This window comes from Somniosus microcephalus, chromosome 1 (genome assembly GCF_052327205.1).
Source record: "Somniosus microcephalus isolate GS21.2 chromosome 1, FLI_Smic_1.0, whole genome shotgun sequence".
Lineage (NCBI taxonomy): Eukaryota > Metazoa > Chordata > Chondrichthyes > Squaliformes > Somniosidae > Somniosus > Somniosus microcephalus.
Genome location: NC_140987.1, coordinates 168160515 through 168185070, shown reverse-complemented (window position 1 = coordinate 168185070; position 24556 = coordinate 168160515). Strand labels below are relative to the sequence as shown.

Genomic DNA, 24556 nt, shown 5'->3' with positions numbered 1-24556 from the left:
CGGGAGGGGGGGGGGTCGGTGTCGGGAGGGGGGGGGGGTCGGTGTCTGGGGTCCCTGTGTCGGGAGGGGGGGGGGGTCGGTGTCTGGGGTCCCTGTGTCGGGAGGGGGGGGGGTCGGTGTCTGGGGTCCCTGTGTCGGGAGGGGGGGGGAGTCGGTGTCTGGGGTCCCTGTGTCGGGAGGGGGGGTTGTCGGTGTTTGGGGTCCCTGTGTCGGGAGGGGGGGGGTCGGTGTCTGGGGTCCCTGTGTCGTCGGGGGGGTTGTCGGTGTTTGGGGTCCCTGTGTCGTCGGGGGGGTTGTCGGTGTCTGGGGTCCCTGTGTCGGGAGGGGGGGTCGGTGTCTGGGGTCCCTGTGTCGGGAGGGGGGGGGTCGGTGTCTGGGGTCCCTGTGTCGGGAGGGGGGGGGGGGTCGGTGTCTGGGGTCCCTGTGTCGGGAGGGGGGGGGGTTGGTGTCTGGGGTCCCTGTGTCGGGAGGAGGGGGGGGGGGGGGGTGTCTGGGGTCCCTGTGTCGGGGGGGGGTCGGTGTCTGGGGTCCCTGTGTCGGGGGGGGTCGGTGTCTGGGGTCCCTGTGTCGGGGGGGGGGGGGTCGGTGTCTGGGCTCCCTGTGTCGGGGGGGGTCGGTGTCTGGGGTCCCTGTGTCGGGGGGGGGGGGGTCGGTGTCTGGGGTCCCTGTGTCGGGGGGGGGGGGGGTCGGTGTGGGGGGTCCCTGTGTCGGGGGGGGTCGGTGTCTGGGCTCCCTGTGTCGCGGGGGGTCGGTGTGGAGAATCCCAGGCGGGGGTCGGTGTGGGGGGGGTCCCTGTGTCTGGGGACCCGGGCGGGCGAGCGAGCGAGTTATTGTGTATATCTAAATGTAACGAGCTGTGTGGAACCCGCGGCTTCATTGTTGCAGCGTTCCATATGGAGCCTTCCAATCCGCCGGCAGAAAGCAGCGTGAGGTCGCCGCCTGATGCGCACTGTTGCACTTTAAAGCGGCTGGCGCTCCGTATGCAGACATTTAACAACACAAACCCTTCCATTTATTCACCGTTTTGGGCCGTCCTTCGCACACCGGTAGCTTCAGCTTCGGGTTGCGGCTGAGTCCAGTCGATTAGCCCGGACGTCGCTCCTTTCGAGAACTGGGACTGACCTGGAGGTGCTGAGTCCGGAGTTCATCAGAGACACATCCACCCCAGGGGACACCACTGTTCACATCCCTCCATTCTGAAAAACATCCAGCAACCATCACTATGGCTTTTGTCTTTTAAACTAACTAGTGGGGGGAGGTTCCTAGAGAGCAAATAATAAAAATGACAACAGAGAAGGTCATAGACTTAGGTAGCAGTGGGGAAATTAAAAACCAGAGCGTGTCAGGAAGGGGCAGAAGGTATGGAGTAAAAGGTAAAGTAATAAAAAGGGCAAAAGCAGGAACTAAGTGTCACAAAACATATTTGAAAGTTCTCTATCTGAATGCACGTAGCATTCGTAACAAAATAGACGAGTTAATGGCACAAATAACTACATATGGGTATGATCTTGTGGCCATTACAGAAACATGGCTGCAGGGTGACAATGCCTGGGAATTAAACATACCAGGTTATTTAACGATCAGGAAGGACAGGCAGGAAGGAAGGGAAGGTGGGGTGGCTATGTTAATAAAGGAAGGAATCACTGTAATACAGAGAAATGATATTGGGTCAAAAGATCAGGATAATGAAACAGTTTGGGTGGAGGTAAGGAATAATAAGGGGAAAAAAACACTAGTGGGCGTAGTCTATAGGCCTCCGAACAGTGGCAACTCTGTTGGACAGAGTATCAATCAGGAAATAGTTGAGGCTTGTAATAAGGGAACATCTATAATTATGGGGGATTTTAACTATCATATTAATTGGACAAATCAAATTGGGCAGGGCTGCCTTGAGGATGAGTTCATTGAGTGTATTAGGGATGGGTTTCTTGAGCAGTATGTAACTGAACCGACCAGGGGGCAAGCAACCTTAGATCTGGTCCTGTGTAACGAGACAGGATTAATTAAAAATGTCCTAGTAAAGGATCCCCTTGGAATGAGTGACCAAAACATGGTTGAATTCCATATTCAATTAGAGGGTGAGAAGGTTGGATCTCAAACAAGCGTGCTAAGCTTGAATAAAGGAGACTATGAAGGTATGAGAGCGGAATTGAGTAGAGTGGATTGGGAAAATAGATTCAAGGGTAAGACGATACATGATCAGTGGTGTACATTTAAGGAGTTATTTTACAACTTCCAAAAAATATATATTCCACTGAGAAGAAAAGGGTGTAAAAGAAAAGACAGCTATCAGTGGCTAAGTAAAGAAATTAAGGATAGTATTCGACTAAAAACAAGGGCATATAAGGTAGCCAAATCTAGTGGGAGGATAGAGGATTGGGAAAAGTTTAAAAGACAGCAAAAAATAACAAAAAGATTGATTAAGAAAGGGAAGATAGATTATGAAAGTAAATTAGCAAAAAATATAAAAACAGATACAGGTAGACTATCCTTTATCTGAAAACCTCGGGACCAGCCGAGTTTCGGATAAAGGAGAATTTCGGATTTCGGAAGGTGGGTCCGTGGGGGGGTCGGCGGGGGGTCGTGCGCACGACTTACGCTGACGCTCAGCGTAAGTCGGTCGGGGTCAGGGTCGGCGGTTGTCGGGGCCGGCGGGGTCCACGGGGGGGTCGGCGGTTGTCAGGGCCGGGGGGGTCGGCGGTTGTCGGGGTCGGCGGGGGGTCGTGCGCACGATTTACCCTTTATCCGAACTTCCGCAACCGGAACCCTCTAAAAACCGAAGGTTTTTTCGTTCAGCGTAAGTCGTGCGTACGACTTACGCTGAACGAAAAAACCTTCGGTTTTTAGAGGGTTTCGGTTTTCGGAAGTCCGGATAAAGGGTAGTCTACCTGTAGTAAGAGTTTTTATAGTTATATAATTATATATAGTTAAGTCGAAAGATGTGCGGGTTAGGTTGATTGGCCATGATAAAAAATTGACCCTTAGTGTTAGGGGGGATTAAATACGTGGGGTTATGGGGATAGGGCTTGGGTGGGATGGCTGTCGGTGTAGGGACCGGGTGCTAGGGTTTGGATGATCAGCCATGATCTCGTTGAATGGCGGAGCAGGCTCGAAGGGCCGAATGGCCTACTCCTGCTCCTATCTTCTATGTTTCTAAAAAGAAAAAGGGTGGCTAAAGTAAATGTTGGTCCCTAAGAGGATGGGACCGGGAAATTAATGGTGGGAAATATGGAGATGGCTAAAACACTGAATGAATATTTTATATCAGTCTTTACAGTAGAAGACACTAAGAATATCCCAACACTGGACAAACGGGGGGCTAAAGGGGGGGAGGAGCTAAACACGATCAAAATCACTAAGGAAGTGGTACTCGGTAAAATAATGGGACTCAAGGCGGATAAATCACCTGGACCTGATGGCTTACATCCTAGGGTCTTCAGGGAAGTGGCGGTAGGGATTGTGGATGCATTGGTAATCATTTTCCAAAACTCCCTCGACTCGGCAAAGGTCCCGGCAGACTGGAAAACTGCTAATGTAACACCCTTATTTAAAAAGGGCAGTAGACAGAAGGCTGGAAACTATAGACCGGTTAGCCTAACATCTGTGGTAGGTAAAATTTTGGAGTCCATTATTAAGGAGACAGTAACAGGACATTTGGATAATCATAATTTAATAGGACAAAGTCAGCATGGTTTTATGAAGGGGAAGTCATGTTTGACAAATTTGCTGGAGTTCTTTGAGGAAGTAACATATAGGGTGGATAAAGGGGAACCAGTGGACGTAGTGTATTTAGACTTCCAAAAGGCATTTGACAAGGTGCCACACAAAAGATTATTGCTTAAGATAAAAAATCACAGGATTGGGGGTAATATTCTGGCATGGATAGAGGATTGGCTATCTAACAGAAGGCAGAGAGTTGGGATAAATGGTTCATTCTCAGACTGGCAATCAGTAAATAGTGGTGTTCCGCAGGGGTCAGTGCTGGGTCCCCAACTCTTTACAATCTATATTAACGATTTGGGGGAGGGGACCGAGTGTAACATATCAAAGTTTGCAGATGATACTAAGATGGGAGGGAAAGTAGTGAGTGAGGAGGACATAAAAAACCTGCAAGGGGACATAGACAGGCTAAGTAAGTGGGCAGAGATTTGGCAGATGGAATACAATACTGGAAAGTGTGAGGTTATGCACTTTGGCAGGAAAAATCGTAGAGCAAGTTATTATCTTAATGGCAAGAAACTGGAAAGTACTGAAGTACAAAGGGATCTGGGGGTCCTGGTGCACGAAACTCAAAAGGTTAGTATGCAGGTGCAGCAAGTGATTAAGAAGGCCAATGGAATGTTGGCTTTCATTGCTAGGGGGATAGAATATAAAAATAGTGAGGTATTGCTTCAGTTGTACAAGGTATTGGTGAGACCGCACCTGGAATACTTCGTACAGTTTTGGTGTCCATACTTAAGAAAGGACATACTTGCTCTCGAGTCAGTACAAAGAAGGTTCACTCGGTTAATCCCGGGGATGAGGGGATGGACATATGAGGAGAGGTTGAGTAGATTGGGACTCTACTCATTGGAGTTCAGAAGAATGAGAGGCGATCTTATTGAAACATATAAGATTGTGAAGGGGTTGGATCGGGTGGATGCGGGGAGGATGTTCCCGATGATGGGTGAAACTAGAACTAGGGGGCATAGTCTTAGAATAAGGGGCTGCTCTTTCAAAACTGAGATGAGGAGGAACTACTTCACTCAGAGGGTGGTAGGTCCATGGAATATGCTGCCCCAAAAAGCTGTAGAAGCTACATCATTACATAAATTTAAAACAGAAATAGACAGTTTCCTAGAAGTAAAGGGAATTAAGGGTTACAGGGAGCGGGCAGGAATTTGGACATGAGCCTAGGTTCGGATCGGTCATGGCCCTGTGGGTAGCGGAGCGGGCCCAGGGGCTGTGTAGCCTGATCCTGCTCCTATTTCGTGTGTCTAATTCTGTTAGATTCAGGAGATGGTTCTGTGATAGTGGATTGGCGGTTAGGATCAGATCAGCCATGACCTTATTGAATGGCGGAGCAGGCTCGAGGGGCCGATTGGCCTACTGCTGCTCCTATTTCTTATGTTCTTATGTCTTTTAACCTACTTGCTGTCCATGCTGCCACTCTCCATAATTTTACCAGCAAGCCCTCGAATCATGTTTGTTTATTGATCTCGAGTTCTGGGAAACAGGAAAGTACAGAGCAACTGGAATACTGATGAATCCCCTACATGTAGAATTGTATTGTCTGAAAGCATTATTGGAAAAGACAGGTGACTGGAATGCTGAGCACTGCTGTAGGCCATATAAAATAGAGAGCTGTAAGTGTATGGATGCAGGTTTATATTTTACACTGAGATGAGAAGAAATTTCTTCACAGAGGGTGGTGAATCTTTGGAATTCTCTACCCCAGAGGGCTGTGGAGGCTCAGTCATTGGGTATATTCAAAACAGAAGTCAATAGATTTCTGACTAGTAAAGGCATCAAGGGATATGGCGATAAGGCCGGTGAATGGAATTGAGGCAGAAGATCAACCATGATCTCATTGGATGGCGGAGCAGGCTCGAAGGGCTGAATGGCCTACTCCTGCTCCTATTTCTTGTGTGTTATATATAAAATAAATCTACTATTTAGCAGAAACACTTAAATAACTAAGTGTTTATGACTACAGGATGGGGAAAATAAATCCAGACATTTATAGTGGAACTTGTTAAAAATCAACTTTAATGATACCTTGCGATGATAATTGAATCAGTGGGGAAGTTAGATAAACTCAGTCTCTTTTTTGTTTCATACAGAAGAACAATAATGTAAATTCCTCTTCGGTATTGGAGATGATTTTTGTGATAACCTAGGGAAATCTGTTTTGAGGTGGGCTCAAAATCTAAATCAACTTTTTTGCTTTGAAGGTTTATTTGCATATATCCAGCATATATAAACAGCAAAAAGACTATAGCGGAGGGAAGAAGAATACCAGTAGAAAAGGTGAGATTAAGGAAGGCTTCTGTTTTTTTTATATATATATTGCACTCCGTGATGATTGCCAAATGTGTACTGAAGATAAAGCCCAAACAGCTATGGCTGCGGCATGGCCCTTATCTCCAAGTTGCACTTTGGCCTCTCCCCTACTCCTCCAGCTCCTCCTCCTTTGAGTATCTTGTCCTTTTCCATCCCTCTTGCTTTTCATTTAAGTTTGATCTAGCACTCCCCAAGCCTCACACTGACTTCCATCTCAAGATGTCCTTAGTTTCTCCTCCTTTAGCCTCTGCAGCAAACAACTCCTTATCCTGGGTGATTTCATTTTTCAGCTCGACTCCCCTTGCTCAGATTATTCCTCTCAATTCACTGTCTTCCACCATGCTGTCTTCTTTTAACCACTCTCCATTGTCCAGCTTCTTGCATCTGCCCTTGCATGGTTGTATTCACAGTGCAACCAGATCAGTTCCAGCAATGGTCTCTCCCTGAATTGTTACCCCAGGAATCACCTAGGAGTCTATCCTTGACTCCCTCTTCTTCAGCTACATACTGGCCTTTGCCAGCAACATCTTCAGATATGGAATCAGCTTGCACTCATGCACCGTTGACACCCAGCCCTTCCCTGAACTGTCTGTGCTTTTAGACATCTCCACTCCTTTCACCTTACCATCAGTCGCAGGACCTTCTGCTACCTGGTCCCACCCCTTGGAATTCCCTGCCTAAGGCTCTTTCTCCCCCTCCCTTCCCCTTATTTAAAAAAAAAAAAATCTCAAGACCCATCTCTCAGACATGCTTAATCAATCCTTTCCTGGTATCAGTTTTCCATGTGCTTATTCTGTGAAGTGCCTAGGGACATATTTTTCATTATTGGAAATTGTTGTATCAGTTATAATAACCATGTTTGTTTCTGTGAAGGCTGTTGAAAACCCAACATTTGGAGAAATTCGAGATGTTTGTGCAGCAGCAGGACTAATTGCGATTGTAGAGGTATTATTTATTGTGTTTAATATTACTTTTGCTGAATATTGAACATTTCATAAAAGTCCTGACTTTTCTCACGTACTCATTAATCTGTTACACTGTGTTCAGAATAAACTGTACCCACGTGAGTGGAACAGAGATGTACAATTCAGAGGCAGAATACGTGTTCAACTGAAAAATGAGGATGGTTCCTTCTGTTTAGAGCAGTTTCCCACACGTAAGTAACTGAATCTTCTCAAATGCACAAGGGTTTGTTACTTATGCAGTGTGTCTTGTGCACTAGATGATTTTTACTTTTCCTGAACGATGTCTATAACCCTGTGCACTTTACTTTTTTCAAAGCAATTAATGTAATTCCACCCATATCACAGTACCATTAACTAAAGGATGGTTTAAGATTTGACAAAGTATCACATAATACTTAGCAAAATTAAAGAGACAGTGGCAATTTGGCTACGGGACAGAAAGTAGAGAGTAGTGATGAACGGTTGTTTTTCAGACTGGAGGGAAGTAAACAGTGATGTATCCCGGGGGTCGGTATTGGGACCACTACTCTTTCTAATCTATATTAATGACCTGGACTTGGGTATTGGTGATATAATTTCAGAGTTTGCAGATGACCTGAAACTCTGAAATGTAGTAAACAATGAGGAGGATAGTAACAGACTTTTGGAGGACGCAGACAGACTGGTGAAATGGGCAGGCACATGGCAGATGAAATTTAATGCAGAGAAGTGTGAAGTGATGCATTTTGGTAGGAAGGATGAAGAGAGGCAATATAAACTAAATGGTAGAATTTTAAAGGGGGTGCAGGAACAGAGACCTGGGGTGTATGAACTCACATCTTTGAAGGTGGCAGGACAAGTTGAAAAGGCTGTTAAAAAAACATATGGGATCCTTGGCTTTATTAATTGAGGCATAGAGTACAAAAGCAAGGAAGTTAGGATAATAAACCTTTATAAAACAGACCTCCGCTGGGGTATTCTGTTCAATTCTGGGCACCACACTTTAGGAAGGATGTCAAGGCCTTGGAGAGGGTGCAGAAAAGACTTACTAGAATGGTACCAGGAGTGAGGGACTTCAGTTATGTGGAGAAGCTGGGGTTGTTCTCCTTCTAGGAGAGAAGGTTAAGAAGGAAATTTGATAGTTCTTCAAAATCGTGAGCGGTTTTGATCGAGTAAATAAGGAGAAACTGTTTCCAGTGGCAGAGGGTCAGTAACCAGAGGACACAGTTAAGATGATTGGCAAAAGAACCAGAGGCGACATTAAATTTTTTTATGTACGAGTTGTTGTGATCTGGAATGCACTGCCTGAAAGGCTGGTGGAAGCAGATTCAATAGTAACTTTCAAAAGGGACTTGGATAAATACTTGCAGGGAAAACATTTACAGGGCTGTGGGGAAAGATCAGGGGAGTGGGACTAATTGGATATCTCTACCAAAGAGCCAACACAAGCACAAGGGGCTGAATGGCCTCCTTCTGTGCTCTATGATTCTAAGATTTTGGTGTTGGGACATGTTGTGGTGCATTGTTATGTGGTAACAGATTTAATCATGTACCGCTTGAGCAGTGTGTGAAATTGATGTTTCAAACAAGAACAACTTGGATTTATATAGCACCTTTAACGTAGTAAAATGTCCCAAGGTGCTTCACAGGAGAGTTATAAAACAAAATTTCACACCGAGCCACATAAGAACAAATTAGGGCAGATTGGTCAGAGGTAGGTTTTAAGGAGCGTCTTAAAGGAGGAAAGAGAGGTTTAGGGAGGGAATTCCAGAGCTGAGGGCCCCAGGCAGCTGAAGGTACGGCCGCCAATGGTGGAGCGAATAAAATCAGGGATGCTCAAGGCCAGAACTAGAGGAGCGCAGATATCGCTGGGGGGAAGCTGGAGGCGATTACAGAGATAGGGAGGGGCGAAGCCATGGTGGGATTTGAAAACAAGGGTGAGAATTTTAAAATCGAGGTATTGCATAAACATAAACATCAAAGACCACAAACCAATGAACTTTCTGAATCCAGTTGTACAGGAGGCAGGCAGAATAGTGTGAAAATTCCATTTGATATATGTACACTTTGATACTGGTGGCTTTGCTTATTTGGACATCAACAATGATCTTACAACGTACAATCTTACAGTGGTGAGTTGTATTCATTTTAAATGGAAACCCCTCTGTCTTGTGACACCGATTTATCATTTTTTTTTCTCTAGTTTGTGATGTTAGACACATAGAAATTACAATACGGACACAGGCCATTCGGCCCAATCAGTCTGTTCATGTTTATCTTCCCCCCATGAGCAGTAGTCCTAATCCAATGTGCCCACTCTGTTCCTATTCCTGTTTCCGCCAACCTCCTAGCTACCCTACACTTAAATGTTGAAATGGTTTCTACTTCAATCACTGAGTCAGTGCATTCCACAGCCTTGCATGATTCCACTTGCCTAGTTTTTTAAATCTTGAAATTGGCAAACATTTAATAATCAGGTGTTATAACCCAGCAAAACCCTCCCTCCCTATTGGGAACAACACAATCTTGTAAACTGTGAAGGTTTGCCCAATGGCAGGAAACATGAGCATCTCCTGTGAAGCAATGGAAAGACTTTTTTTTAAAAACATGAAAATTGCTGATTGTAAAGCCATGGGAGACAGGACCACACAAAAAAATGACCAGAAAATGGGAGAAATTGGAGGGCGAAAAAATATCTGAAGATGTAGGAATTAAGACATGAAAATGGAAAATTATGGAAATGTACAGTAGGTCCTGGTGTTGGGGAAGTTGACGGGATTGAAGGCCGATAAATCCCCAGGGCCTGATGATCTACATCCTAGGGTACTTAAGGAAGTGGCCCTGGAGATAGTAGATGCATTGCTGGTCATCTTCCAGAACTTGATAGACTCTGGAACAGTATGGATTGGAGGGTAGCTAATGTTACCCCACTATTCAAAAAAGGTGGTAGAGAAAAAGCGGGGAATTATAGACCGGTAAGCCTGACATCGATAGTGGGGAAAATGCTAGAGTCCATTATAAAAGATGTAATAGCAGAGCACTTGGAAAGCAGTGACGGGATCGGACAAAGTCAACATGGATTTACAAAAGGTAAATCGTGCTCGACTAATCTACTGGAATTTTTTGAGGATGTAACTAGTAAAATAGATACGGGAGAACCAGTGGATGTGGTGCATTTGGACTTTCAGAAAGCTTTCGATAAGGTCCCGCATAAGAGATTAGCGTGCAAAATTAAGGCACATGGGATTGGGGGCAAGGTATTGACTGGGATAGAGAACTGGTTTGCGGATAGAAAGCAAAGAGTTGGAATAAACGGGTCGTTTTCCGAGTGGCAGGCAGTGACTAGTGGGGTACCGCAAGGATCGGTCCTAGGACCCCAGCTGTTCACAATATATATTAATGATCTGGACGAGGGAATTGGATGTAACATCTCCAAATTTGCAGACGACACAAAGCTGGGTGGGAGGGTATGCTGCGAGGAGGATGTTGTGAAACTCCAGTACGATTTGGACAGGTTGGGTGATTGGGCAGAAACATGGCAAATGCACTATAATGTGGATAAATGTGAGGTTATCCACTTTGGTGGCAAAAACAGGAAGGCAGATTATTATTTGAATGGCAATAGATTGGGAGAAGGGGAAGTGCAAAGAGACCTGGGTGTTCTTGTGCACCAGTCGCTGAAGGTAAGCATGCAGGTGCAGCAGGCAGTTAAAAAGGCAAATGGTATGTTGGCCTTCATAGCAAGAGGGTTCGAGTACAGGAACAAGGATGTCTTGCTGCAGTTGTACAGGGCCTTGGTGAGACCGTACCTTGAGTATTGTGTGCAGTTTTGGTCGCCTTATCTGAGGAAGGACGTTCTTGCCATGGAAGGAGTGCAGCGAAGATTCACCAGGCTGATACCTGTGATGGCAGGAATGACATATGAGGAGAGATTGTGTCGATTGGGCTTATACTCACTGGAGTTTAGAAGATTGAGAGGGGATCTCATCAAAACCTATAAAATTCTGTCAGGCCTGGACAGACTAGATGCAGGAAGGATGTTCCCGATGGCTGGGGAGTCCAGAACCAGGGGTCATAGTCTAAGGATAAGGGGTAAGCCATTTAGGACTGAGATGAGGAGGAATTTCTTCACCCAGAGTGTGGTGAACCTGTGGAAATCTCTGCCACAGAGGGCGGTGGAGGCCAGTTCGTTAAATATATTCGAGAAGGATTTGGATATACTTCTTAAGGCTAAAGGGATCAAGGGATATGGGGAGAAGGCAGGGACAGGGTACTGAATTTGGATGATCAGCCATGATCTCATTGAATGGCGGAGCAGGCTCGAGGGGCCGAATGGCCTACTCCTGCTCCTATCTTCTATGTCCTGATGAGACCAACTTCCAAATTTAAAGTAGCTCCACTCTGAATAGGCTCATTTAGTTTTAAAGGCACCCTTCAATGTGTTAAGTTATGCCAAAATGTTATTAATCAAAACTCTTTGAAACTCTTCAAATGGATTAACAACCTGACAAAGAACACTTCACTGTTTGAGATCTGTCTTTAACTATACTTGAATTCAGTAAGTTACTACACAGTCACATACTTATTAGTTCCTTTTATTATTGGCATGCTCACCCTATTCCCAAAAACATTCATATAAAATCTTCAGTTCAGTCTTGTTTGGAAATGCTTATCCTCCTGCACTGGGTCCAGTGAGTGGAGCAGTTGGGTGGAAGCGTGGAGCACAGAATCAGGGAGAGGAGCAGTGGGGCTGAGGAAATTAAAATATATTCTGTCACTTCTTCTAGAGTCAGATCTACAAAGCTGCTGGAATGGATGAGACCCAAATTTAGGCAGAAAAGTGCTAAGTTCACATAAGGGCAGGGAGAATGAATAAAGTTGGTTATATCAGGAAATGGGTGTTAGTGATGGCCTCTGATCTTTGGTGGATCTGGGGAAGCCAAACGCATCTAACTGAAGGAACTAGTCGGATGATTACCAGTGACCAATTAGCTTGCTTGGGGGAGGAAAGGGACACCATACCATGCTGGACTGGAAGAAGACAGGGGCACAAAACTCTTATTTAAAAAATATTTTAGTCGACTATCTCCAGTATTAGTGAAAGATGTTTCTATTGAATCTCTAAGGGAGCTTATTGGCATTGAAAATAGAACAGTACAAATTTATTATAATTATTTTTAAAGAGCCTCAGTTTGCAAAGAAATTCCTATTTTTCTCCCCCTCTTCCTTACACTGCCCCCCACTCCCAGGTAAATCAGTAATGTTGTATGTAGCAGAAATGATTCCAAAACTGAAGAGCAGGACCCAAAAGGCTGGAGGAGGTGACCAGAATGCACAACCAGGTGAAGGTGGTAAGAAGAGCAAGAAGAAGAAGAAGAAGTGATTCTACTGATGGTGCTGGCTTCAGTTATATTTATTTTGAAATCATCCCTATATAGTAAACCCATTGAGTGTTCTGTTTTCTTTTGGTCCATAATGTAGGACAAAACTGGTACCACCTTTTAAATTTAATATTCTATGTAGTGGGAGGGGAGAAATTCAAAACATTACAATTGCTTTAGATTAAATTATGAACATTTTCAGGTTTTTCAAAAAAAATGTGCCCTGCTAAAGTTAACCTTTCAGTCACTATATTGTTACACTAAATGTCTGGTTTGGAGTTGGTGTCCATTAACAAAATTAGTATAAGTCATACATTCTATATCTTTTGGACAGGATTAATGGTTATGTTGAAAATCAAGTCTTATTGTATATGTCTCTAAAAATGCTAAGCCATGTTTAAATTTAAGTGCGTTTCATATTTTTCAGTGTTCAACAGAGAATGGAGCTTTAAAAAGTGGAAACAGAATAGTTGAAATCTAAATTTGACAGAGCCCTACTTTTAGGGGCAGATCAATATTAGTTAAAAAGACACAACTGTGGCATTTAAAGTAAGAATTTATCAAAACATGATGCGGCAAAGGATGCAATTCACTAGCTGTAAAGCATGCTAAAACTGCCTGGCAGGTTTCTTGCTTAAAACAAAATTAATGTTCTTTGTTTACCTGAATGTCATGAAAATAAATAGTTCTGTTTTCAATTGCAATTTCTTCATAGTTGCAGAAACCTAACTGATATTTAAGTGTAAGATTGAAAATGCACTTGGGAAAGATCGGGCCAGTCCCAAAAACTGATGACTTTCAATTGCCCATCTTGTTCTCCCCCAAATATTTCCACACTATCTGCTTCCACATATTCACTGTCCATTTTGTAAATTGTCTGTGAACCTTCTACGCCTGAGTTAACGTCCCTAATTCTAAATTTTGTGGTAACCTGGAACATAATACTGGGGTTCAATTTATTTATTCCCTGAAGAATATTTCCCCAAGCCTTCTACTTCTCAAACTATCCCAGGCTCTTCAGCCTATCCTCATGGCTCAAATACCTTAAGCTAGATATCTATTTGGGGGCCCTTTTCTGCACTACAGGGATATCCTTGCTGTAGTAGTGACTGGAATTATTGTACACAGGTGCTCCAGGTGTGGCCATACCAGTGCCTTGCAGAAACTCCTCTGTTGGAATTTGTACTCCATACCTCTGACGAAAACATCCCCAGCTTTCCTTATTGTTGGTTTCAGTGAACTATCCAGCAATACCCCCAAATTCCTCTTGTTATATGGTTGCTTGGTCTGCAATTTTCTGTTTTTCCAAATTAAATATCGAGGGCTTAAAAACCTGTGCTCTGGTTTCAGGCAGTGTATTGAGGGAATAGGACTTGGAATCAGCTAGTTCCTTGGAAGACTGCCCTTTTGGCATGCCCAGGGTTGGGCAATTAGGATATCGCCTATCTGTGTATCTAGGGTGCCTGCTTGGTGGGAGGGTATATGGCAGGGGCTAGCTGCTTGGGTGCAGAGCTGGCAGGTTCATGGAAATTATAAACATGGGCCACTTTCTAGAACTGATTTCCTTACAACAGTCGGTGAGTTTGCATCCTTTTGGTGTGCCTTATTGTAAAGATTGCATGCTTGCTTCCTGCAGATGCACAGTATACTGCTAAAACCCTTATTCATGCCTTTGTCACTGACAGCTGTGGCTTCTGCAATGTGCCCCTTGATCTCCTAATCTCCACTCTTCATAAACTCGACTGTCCATATCCTGTTCTACACTAAACCTATCCTACCAACAGATCAAATTTAAAGTCTTCATTCAAATCACTAAGGATTCACTTCATCTGACCTCCAGTCTTCTCCATGTCTCTGTCCTATGCCCTCATCTTTTGACTCTGGCCTCCTATGCATCTCTTTGCCCCTACCTCCACTAAAGATTGCTTACTTCCTCTTCCATATCACCCACCTCTGCTTACTACTGCTACAACCCTCATTTGTACCTTTTCTCTCCCCACGGATGCTGCCCTGGCCTGTTGAGCTTTTCCTGCGTTTTCTGTTATTTCTCATTTGTACCTTTGTCACCTCCAGACAAGAATACTTTGTTTCTCCTTGTTCCTATCCTCCATCGTTCATCAATTTCAGCTAATTGAAAACATCATTGTTTATATCCTATCTTGCTCCAAGTTCTGCTCAGACATTACCCCCTTCTGTTTCTCATCTACATGCTGCCACTCTGCAACCTCATCCTAAAACATCAGGTTCCACATGTTCGCTGACAACATCCAGCTCTACCCCCCCTCGGCTCCTCCATTGTTTGATTTGTCACACTGCCTGTCAGATGAGCAGAAATGTCCTCCGACTAAATAGTGAGACGACCAAAGCCATCGTCTTTGGTCCCTGTCCCAAACTCTGTTGCTTGACCCCCGTTTCCATCCATTTCCCTGGCAACTGTCTGAAGCTGAGACAGACAATTTGCAACTTTGGTGTTTTGTTTGACCCAGAGATGTGCTCCCAACCACATAATCTGCTCCATCACCAAGACTGATAACTTCCACCTCTGTAGCATCGCATGACACTGCCCCACCTCAGCTCATCTGCTGCTGAAACCCTCAGCCATGCCTTTGTTACCTCTGGACTTGACTATCCCAACACACTCCTGGCCTGCCTCCCATCATCCACCCTCTCTATACTTGTGCTGATCCAAAGGTTTGCTGCCCATATCTTAACTTGCACCAAGTCCCGTTCACCCATCACCAATGTTCCTGTTAATTTTTTCTGACTGCGCGACCTATTCAAAATACCGTGCAGCACAGTTTTTCGCATTGTAGAGCTGGCTGCATGGAGTTTGAGAGCTACGTGGCCCCGCAGCTTAAAGGGAACATGGAACATTGACCATCACCCCTGTGCTTGCTGCCCTACATTGGCTCCTTGGCATATTTTTCTATATTAAAGGCACTATATAAATGCATTTTGCTATTGTAGTCGAGACTCTAGCCAAGTCTATCTTTGAAGGAAAATGTTATTTTTGCTGAAAACAGAAGGGAAATTGATTGGAAAACTTAGTTAAACAGTAAGCCATGATGTGGTTCTGTGCTTTAAGTAATATTCCAATGTATTACATCTCAAAGACCTCCTGATCCCTTTAGCCTGACCCATTGTGATTTCATTTGCATCCTAGTGGGCAATGTTGGCCTGGCCTTGATTAAACCACCTATAATCACTGAATAAAGCAATTGTTTTAACCACTCCTGTAGCTGATAAATACAGCCTCACTTATGACCTGTTTTTAAAAAGGTTACTGAACACAGCACAGAGTAAGGGTGTGGAAGGCTAAGTGCCTGGTTTCATAGGGAAATTAAGTGTTTTTGTTGTGATGTATGAGCAGCCTCTCCCTGTGCATGTCTGATATCAGTGTCAAGCAACATTCAGGTCCTGCAGCTCACAGTACCAGCTCATGTTAACAGAAATTTATTTGAGCAATACTACAGAAGCTGCATTTTCTCAATGGTATTCTAGTCTACAACTGTACTAAATAAACACATCCAAGATATTGGAATCAACCATTCAAAAAAAAAAAGTGACACTTAACTTTAGAAGTTTATTGGACACCTATTAGACAATAAAAGGACAAGACATACCAGAAAAATGTCACTCTCAGAAATGAACCTGCATCATTGGCAATAGTCCATGAAATGTTTGCAACAAGCAATTAAACACTGATTGTAATATTACATTACATTGAAGTACCATATTTTTTCCACTTTTCTTGATTTTGGTAAAATTGAGCATATAGATTATAAGAAACACATTTAAAGTGTGCATTAAAAAACTTTCCAAAGGCAACATCTTAACACTCTGGATCCCAGGGAGCCAAGGATAAAAGCAAGCTTTCTCAGGCATTGTTTAAGTGCTTTTCTTGTCTTCAAAGATTATGTTTGCTGTTGCTTTCTTGGCTGGGAAGACACAAATATACATAAACATGGACTGAATTTTCAAATATTCCTTTTTATTCCACTAAACACTAAAATCCTTATCCTGCCACAGATTGTCTAGGTACTATCATGCTACCAGCAACACCGGTTTGCTAATTTAAATTTTTGCACATTGTGTTGAAAATGTTCTTCCCTCGCACCTCCCAAGGCATTGATTCTATGTGGGGGCACCAAGAACCCCCAATATCTTCCAAGTGGGAGCTTAAAGAGTAACAGGCTATTCCAGCATCCCAAGTCCAATCCTGTCTTGACCCAGCATGAATCGCTGATTAACGCAGCACCGACTAAGGATCAAATCAGTCACTTCGTAGCTCAGCTGCTCAGTGCCTTAATCAGCTATCTTTTGAAATTAATTTTTCAGGCAGAGAGATATAACACTGAGTTGAAACTCCAGTATAAAGGCCCTGGAATGATGTCATGTAACCATGTGCCCACGATTCAATATTCCAAGATCAGCCTCCTTCGGGAGGCATCAAGCACAGTTAAGGAAATTACCCAGAGAGAGTTAACTCCAGATGACTCCTCTGCAACTCAGTGTCAAACCACTAGTGTCAATCCAGAGTGCAACAAAACAAGAAGCCCTATGTGGCATGTCTGGACGCAAAAGACTGGAAAAGAGAAAGAACTTGGATTTATACATGACCAGATACCAGGAAACTCTCGTTTAAAACGGCACCTAAATATCCGGAATTCTCTATTAACCGGCAAAATTCTCACTCCGAAAACACCTCAATAACTGGAAATGTTGCCAAGTCCGAGTTTCCCGCAGTGGCCGAGTTAGTCAGTGGGGGGTAGTTCTCCAAACTGCCACTACTCGGCTTCTTGGCGCTGTCGGAACACCTCAATAACAGGAGTCTGACTCTCCCGCGCTGCCGGTAGTCTCTTCTGATCCGCCATTTTACAGGGGTACTGTGTGTCTCCCACACTGCTGGTAGTCCTGTACTTAATCAAGCATCTTCCACCATCCATTTAACAACATTCTGTAGGTGAGTACCCAGTTACTGTATACTACACATTTCTTGATTTTTTTTATTTTTCTTTGTTTAAAAATAGCCTCGGTAGATAACCCTCTCCGTCATCCGGAATTTTTGATCAACTGGCAACATGCCAGTCCCGTCGGTGCCGGATACCAAAGAGTTTCCTGTAATCTGTTTTAGTGATATTGGCCAGGACACCATGAGAACTCCCCTGCTTTTCTTCAAATAATGCCACCCGAGACAGTAGACAAGGCCTCAGTTTAATGTCTCATCCAAAAGACAGCATCTCCACCAGTGCTGCACTCCATCAGTGCTACATTGAGCTGTCAGCCTACATTATGTGTACACGTTTCTGGAGTGGGGCTTGAAAGGAGGAAGGAAAGGGGTGTAAATAGCCTAAAATGTGTTTTTTGTTAAATCTCTCTCTTTGGGTCCCCTTGGGCCTTAAATCTATTCCCGAGCCAAGAGCTGAATTACATTAATTTCCTCCCCCCCCCCCCCCCCCCCCCAAATTACAAAAGCTGTGTTATATCTTTATCCAGCCCACCTAGATGAGAGTGTTGCCGAGAGGCTCTCCCAGCAATTTTTCCTCCTTGCTTTCAAGCATAGCTGAGTTAGAGTACTCACTCTGCAGGAACTACAAACACACACTCACTGTACCCCATCACTCAGACAACATATTTGAAGGTTTTGTAGCTCAATAGATCTGCTTGACAGGCCCCGATATGCAAGTTATATTATGAATCTACTACAGCTAAGTAATGCAATGTGATTTATCTTACCACTTTCTCTAATGCTATCTGCAGCTTCTGAGGCCCGGTCACCAAGATTTTTCATAACCTCGTCCAGTTTAGCCTCATGCTTCAGAAAGAAAGGGCGGATAAAACGCTTGTAGATCAGTTGAGAACCATTAGAAGAGGTGGGAGCCATGCACCAAACCAGGAATGCACACTAAAAAAATTCAGAGAGAGATTATTAAAATAGCTGATAGAGATCCTCCATCTGTCTACAATGGTACTGCTACTGCATTAGATTTGTTTGTATATGAATTGTTGCTTCAAATGTCATCATGTAGGACATTCTGATTGCTGTTAGTTTTTATTTACTATGTAACAATAAATTCTGAATATTTTTGTTGCAAAACTTTACATGTTTACCATCATCACTGGCCTCTCCGACTGATTAAAAAAGTCACATCACATGATGATAGGATAAAGTTATAATTGCAGTCCACATCTGCCCTAAGGCAGGAAATGGTACTGCAGATCAAGTAGTCAGAAGCATGATGTGAAAACTAGCAAAAAATATAAAAACAGATAGCAAGAGTTTCTACAGCTATATAAAAAGAAAAAGGGTGGCTAAAGTGAACGTTGGTCCCTTAGAGGATGGGACTGGGAAACTAGTGGTGGGGAACATGGAGATGGCAAAGACGCTGACAAATATTTTGTATCAGTCTTTACAGTAGAGGACACTAAAAATATCCCAACACTGGACAAACAGGGGGCAATGGGGTGGGGGGGGGGGGGGGAGGAGCTAAACACGATTAAAATCACTAAGGAGATGGTACTCAGTAAAATAATGGGACTTAAGGCGGATAAATCCCCCGGACCTGATGGCCTACATCCTAGGGTCTTGAGAGAAGTGGCGGTAGGGATTGTGGATGCATTGGTGATCATTTTCCAGAACTCCCTGGACTCAGGAAAGGTCCTGGCAGATTGGAAAACTGCTAATGTAACACCCTTATTTAAGGGAAGTAGACAAAAAGCTGGAAACTATAGACCAGTTAGCCTAATATCTGTGGTTGGCAAAATGTTGGAGTCCATTATTAAGGATACAGTAACAGAGCATTTGGATAAACATAATTTAATAGGAGAGTCATCATGGTTTTACGAAGGGGAAGTCATGTTTGACAAATTTGCTCGAATTCTTTGAGGATGTAACATACAGGGTGGATAAAGGGGAACCAGTGGATGTAGTGTATTTGGACTTCCAAAAGGCATTTGACAAGGTTCCACACAAAAGATTACTGGTCAAGATAAAAAAAATCACGGGATTGGGGGTAATATACTGGTATAGGTGGAAGATTGGCTATCTAACAGAAAACAAAGAGTTGGGATAAATGGTTCGTTCTCGGGCTGGCAATCAGTAACTAGTGGTGTTCCGCAGGGGTCAGTGCTGGGACCCCAACTCTTTACAATCTATATTAACGATTTGGAGGAAGGGACCGAGTGCAACATATCCAAGTTTGCCGACGATACAAAGATGGGAGGGAAAGCAATGAGTGAGGAGGACATAAAAAACCTGCAAAAGGACATAGACAGGCTAAGTGAGTGGGCAGAGATTTGGCAGATGCAATATAATGTTGGAAAGTGTGAGGTTATGCACTTTGGCAGAAAAAAATCAAAGAGCAAGTTATTATCTAAATGGAGAGAAACTGCAAAGTGTTACAGTACAAAGGGATCTGGGGGTCCTGGTGCATGAAACACAAAAAGTTAGTATGCAGGTGATCAGGAAGGCCAATGGAATCTTGGCTTTTATTGCAAGGGGGATGGAGTATAAAAACAGGGAAGTCTTGCTGCAGTTATACAGGGTATTGGTGAGGCCACACCTGGAATACTGCGTGCAGTTTTGGTTTCCATATTTAAGAAAAGATATACTTGCTCTCGAGGCGGTTCAGAGAAGGTTCACTCGATTGATTCCAGAGATGAGGGGGTTGACGTATGAGGAAAGGTTGAGTAGGTTGGGACTCTACTCATTGGAGTTCAGAAGAATGAGAGGCGATCTTATCGAAACATAAGATTGTGAGGGGGCTTGATCGGGTGGATGCGGTGAGGATGTTTCCACTGATGGGTGAGATTAGAAGTAGGGGGCATAATCTTAGAATAAGGGGCTGCCCTTTCAAAACTGAGATGAGGAGAAACTTCTTCACTCAGAGGGTAGTAAATCTATGGAATTTGCTACCCCAGAGAGCTGTGGAAGCTGCAACATTAAATAAATTTAAAATGGAGATAGACATTTTCCTAGCAGATAAGGGAATTAGGGGTTACGGGGAGAGGGCAGGGAAGTGGATGTGAGTCTAGGTTCAGATCAGCCATGATCCTATTGAATGGCGGAGCAGGCCCGAGGGGCCGTATGGCCTACTCCTATTTCTTATGTTCTTATTTTATTTTGAAATCAAAAAAGATATGTTGTAGCTAGCCCTTAATGGAGGGGGAGGGTTTGAAGAGAAATTGCGGGGGGGGGGGAAGAGACAGGTGGAGGAGAAAGAGGGAAATGAGCTTGACATGGAGCCACAGTTTTACTCTCTGCAAGAGGGGGAGTGTGGTGGGTGCCCTCCCCTCTCTCAGCAGGAGGGGTAGTGTGGTGGGTGCCCTCCCCTCTCTCAGCAGGAGGGGTAGTGTGGTGGCTGCCCTCCCCTCTCTCAGCAGGAGGGGGAGCGTGGTGGGTGCCCTCCCCTCTCTCAGCAGGAGGGGGGGGGTGGGTGCCCTCCCCTCTCAGCAGGAGGGGGGAGCGTGGTGGGTGCCCTCCCCTCTCTCAGCAAGAGGGGGGGGGGGGGTGGGTGCCCTCCCCTCTCAGCAGGAGGGGGGAGTGTGGTGGGTGCCCTCCCCTCTCAGCAGGAGGGGGGAGTGTGGTGGGTGCCCTCCCCTCTCAGCAGGAGAGGGAGTGTGGTGGGTGCCCTCCCCTCTCAGCAGGAGGGGGAGTGTGGTGGGTGCCCTCCCCTCACAGCAGGAGGGGGAGTGTGGTGGGTGCCCTCTCTAGCCACAGTCGTTAACATTTGGGCGGGTCGTTCCAGCTGGGGCAGCATAAACATTCCCTCTCCACCAGGACCCGAACTACTACCCACTGTGGGAGGAGCTTTGCTTCTTCAAAATATGCTGGTTTTCACTTCTGCAAATTATTTGTTCTCCTTAGTATATCCTGACTGCGCGGTTGTGGCAACCCTTCCTGTCAGAGCACTGCACTACTCTAAATTGATAGTTTGACAATTCACCCCAAAGTTTCTGATTTGGGTTTTGGACGGAGGGCACTTTCAGCATTGTGGGAAGGCAACACTTTGCCTTCTGAGGTCAGACACTATTATTCAGCTTCCCTGTCATACATCCTAAGTGACCATGGAACAGCATGAACTAAGGTTTTTCAGTAATCTATGGCTTGATGATCCTGTTTTCCTGATCAACAGGATGTGTGCTCATGATTAGTCTGCAGAATTGTGAGGAAGAGAAAAGGGAAGAGAAGTCTGCAGTGTGTAATCTTGCAGCTGAAAGGACATGTAGACGCAAGATTTCTTCATTTGGAAAGTGGAGTTAATATGCAAGTGCAAAATCTAATTACAAAACTTTCATTAACTAGATTTTAATCATTTTAAATGTCTAATCTTTCTGGTCATAAAAGCAAATCTAGAACACCTTCTACATATAACATTATATAGATTTATTACTGCAGGCCATACAACTAGTGAGTATTTGGTATTTTACACCTAAATAGATAGCTTGCAGCCATGTGGACAATGGAATCTGGTTTCCTATTACTTTTAGACCAAATAGCTGTATTAGTAGTTAATGGCAAGAAAAATCAGTTGTGTTTAAAATTAGACCCAACATATGTTCTCTCCAACTTTAGTGTACATCACAACACTAATCCATTACAACTCCATTTCTACTTACCTTCAATATATAATAGAAGGGAAACCAGGAAAAGAAGATGTCAGAAAAGAATTCAGCTACACTGAAGAGACCATATACCACCCAGTACATCAGCCATATTGTGTCGTCATCTTTATCAGGGGTTTCAATGGCCTGGATTCTGCAAGAAAAGGAAAGTTACCAAATATTTCAAGAATACAAAGCAAACCTATTTTTGACTTAATGTACTCTGAACATGTAGAGCACAGAAAAAAAACAAATGCAAAGAAGTATCAAAACAGTGGTTTTCCAGATAGGGTATAAATGGGGTTTTACATGTTGCCTGGATTGCCCAAGCAAAATCTCCCGATAAATGTACTGAATTAGTTTTGAGCAAGTATGTTTAACCCATATTGCGGGTAAAACAGAAACATAAAACTACCAGGGAAATACAAAGGGGTTATATAAAAAGTGTTTTTAAAAATTGTTTTTGCATCTCCTGAAGATGCTGATTCTTGCTGGGTTATAGTTCCTCTACGCTAGTAAGCTTCTAGTACTTCACCCAAACGGCCGTTCTTTATGCCTACTCCGAGCTTCAACTGAGCATTTGAGCACAGAAGGTTGACCCCAATGCCATTGGCACTCCATCCTGCTCCCAACATATGCATACTATGCAATCAGGCGTGGGAGTCCCACCTTATTTTTCTCTTCCTTAGCCTATGGGCACTAAGGCAAGTTGTTACACCGAGTGCCATCCAGCTAAGATTAGCTCAAATCAGCACAAACCAAGAATTGAACAGGTAACCTTCTAGTCCACTACACCACGTGGTTTCTTTATCGAATTTTTAACTGCAGTCAGTGCTTGATTCAACAATAAACTCAGGAGAGTGTTAGACGCAGCATGCAATGCTTACACGTCATTATGCGTTAGTTTTGGGTAATGCAATGCACAGAAACCCTGGAGTGGGTGGCTGTATTCACCCCATTACACATGACAGTCTTTAGAGAACGGAGGTATTAAATAACATTTTTCAAACCCTACTTCCTTCTGTGTCCACCCATGGAAAAAAACTCTCCCCCATCTCTCTTATAACTGCACTTATGAAATCCCAACTGTCCAGCCTTTGGCCCTCCATTCACCATGACATTTCTGCAGCTACCGATCTGCTCAACCACACCCTCACCACCACCTTTGAAGCCCTAGTCCCTATTAAAACAATTACTCTGTCTCACCCTGGCCGCTCCCTCTGGTACAGTCCTCAGCTTCACTCCCTTAAGTCCAAGGGACGCAGACATGAACGGATATGGCGGACAACTGGTTTAATCATTCATCGCCAGATCTGGCTGGACCACAAAGCATTATTGGGTCCTGCTCTCGTCTGCCAAAATTGCTCACTATTCCAGAATCATTCTGGAATGCAAAGATAAACCCCGGCTCCTATTCTCTATTGCTAACTGTCTTCTCAAACCCCTCTCCCTGTCTCCTCCACCCTCACCTCCGACAACAAGTGTGAGGAGCTCATGGACTTTTGTCTCGAAGGTTGAGACCATCCGTTCAGCTGCCTCGGCCACTTCCCTTTCTTCCCCTAGCCCACCGGGTCAAACTTCCTCTAAGATTCCCCCTGCCCTAGCTCTGAACTCACATCTTTCTCCAGTTTCTCTCCGATCTCCCCTCATGACCTCTCCGTGCTCATCTTATCCATGAGACCCACTTCCTGCTCCCTCGACCCTATTCCCACCAAACTGCTGACCACCCAACTTCCTTTTCTGGCTCCCATGTTGGCTGACATTGTTAATGGTTCACTCTCCTCAGGTACTGTCCCCCTCTCCCTCAAATCTGCCATCATCACCCTTCTCAAAAAAAACAACCCTTGACCCCTCAGTCCTTGCAAACTACCGTCCCATCTCCAACCTCCCTTTCCTCTCCAAAGCCCTTGAACGTGTTATCGCCTCCCAAATCCGTGCCCATCTTTCCCGCAATTACATGTTTGAATCCCTCCAAACAGGTTTCTGCCCTTGCCACAGTAGCGAAACGGCTCTCAAAAGTCACAAATGACATCCTTTGCGACTGTGACAAAGGTAAACTATCCCTCCTCGTCCTTCTTGACTTGTCTGCAGTCTTTGACACGGTTGACCATACCATCCTTCTCCAACGCCTCTCCACCATCGTCCAGCTGTGTGGGACTGCACGCTCCTGGTTCCATTCTTATCTATCTAATCGTAGCCAGAGAATTACCTGCAACGGCTTCTCTTCCCACTCCCACATCGTTACCTCTGGTGTCCCCCAAGGATCTATCCTTGGCCCCCTCCTATTTCTCATCTACATGTTGCCCCTTGGCGACATCATCTGAAAACAGTGTCAGTTTCCACATGTATGCCGACGACACCCAGCTCTACCTCACTACCACTTCTCTCAACCCCTCCACAGTCTCTAAATTATCAGACTGCTTGTCAAACATCCAGTTCTGGATGAACACATTTTCTCCAATTAAATATTGGGAAGACCGAAGCCATTGTTTTCGGTCTCTGCCACAAACTCCGTTCCCTAGCCACTGACTCCATCCGTCTCCCTAACATCTGTCTGAAGCTGAACCACACTGTTCGCAACCTTGG

At 44.5% G+C, this 24556-nt stretch overlaps 2 protein-coding genes across 4 annotated transcripts in view; one reads left to right on the top strand and one right to left on the bottom strand.

Annotated features, from left to right (window-relative positions):
- The window catches only part of srp19 (signal recognition particle 19), a 40466-nt gene that overhangs the window by 1142 nt on the left and 14768 nt on the right, over positions 1–24556 (top strand). For 2 of the 3 annotated variants that reach the window (XM_085987159.1, XM_085987156.1), the window contains 4 exons: positions 5934–6009; positions 6916–6987; positions 7090–7198; positions 12236–18469. In XM_085987159.1, the coding sequence (XP_085843285.1) occupies positions 5934–6009; positions 6916–6987; positions 7090–7198; positions 12236–12369 (391 nt within the window). In that variant the 3' untranslated portion in view covers positions 12370–18469. Of the gene's footprint in view, positions 1–5933; positions 6010–6915; positions 6988–7089; positions 7199–12235; positions 18470–24556 lie in introns of those variants that run through there. The other variant, XM_085987160.1, reaches the window with a different exon arrangement.
- The window catches only part of reep5 (receptor accessory protein 5), a 32235-nt gene continuing 23609 nt past the window's right edge, over positions 15931–24556 (bottom strand). The window contains exons 3-5 of the mRNA XM_085987151.1: positions 21986–22124; positions 18104–18272; positions 15931–16305 (exon numbers count right to left, since the gene is read on the bottom strand). Of these exons, the coding sequence (XP_085843277.1) occupies positions 16256–16305; positions 18104–18272; positions 21986–22124 (358 nt within the window). The 3' untranslated portion in view covers positions 15931–16255. The remainder of the gene's footprint in view (positions 16306–18103; positions 18273–21985; positions 22125–24556) is intronic.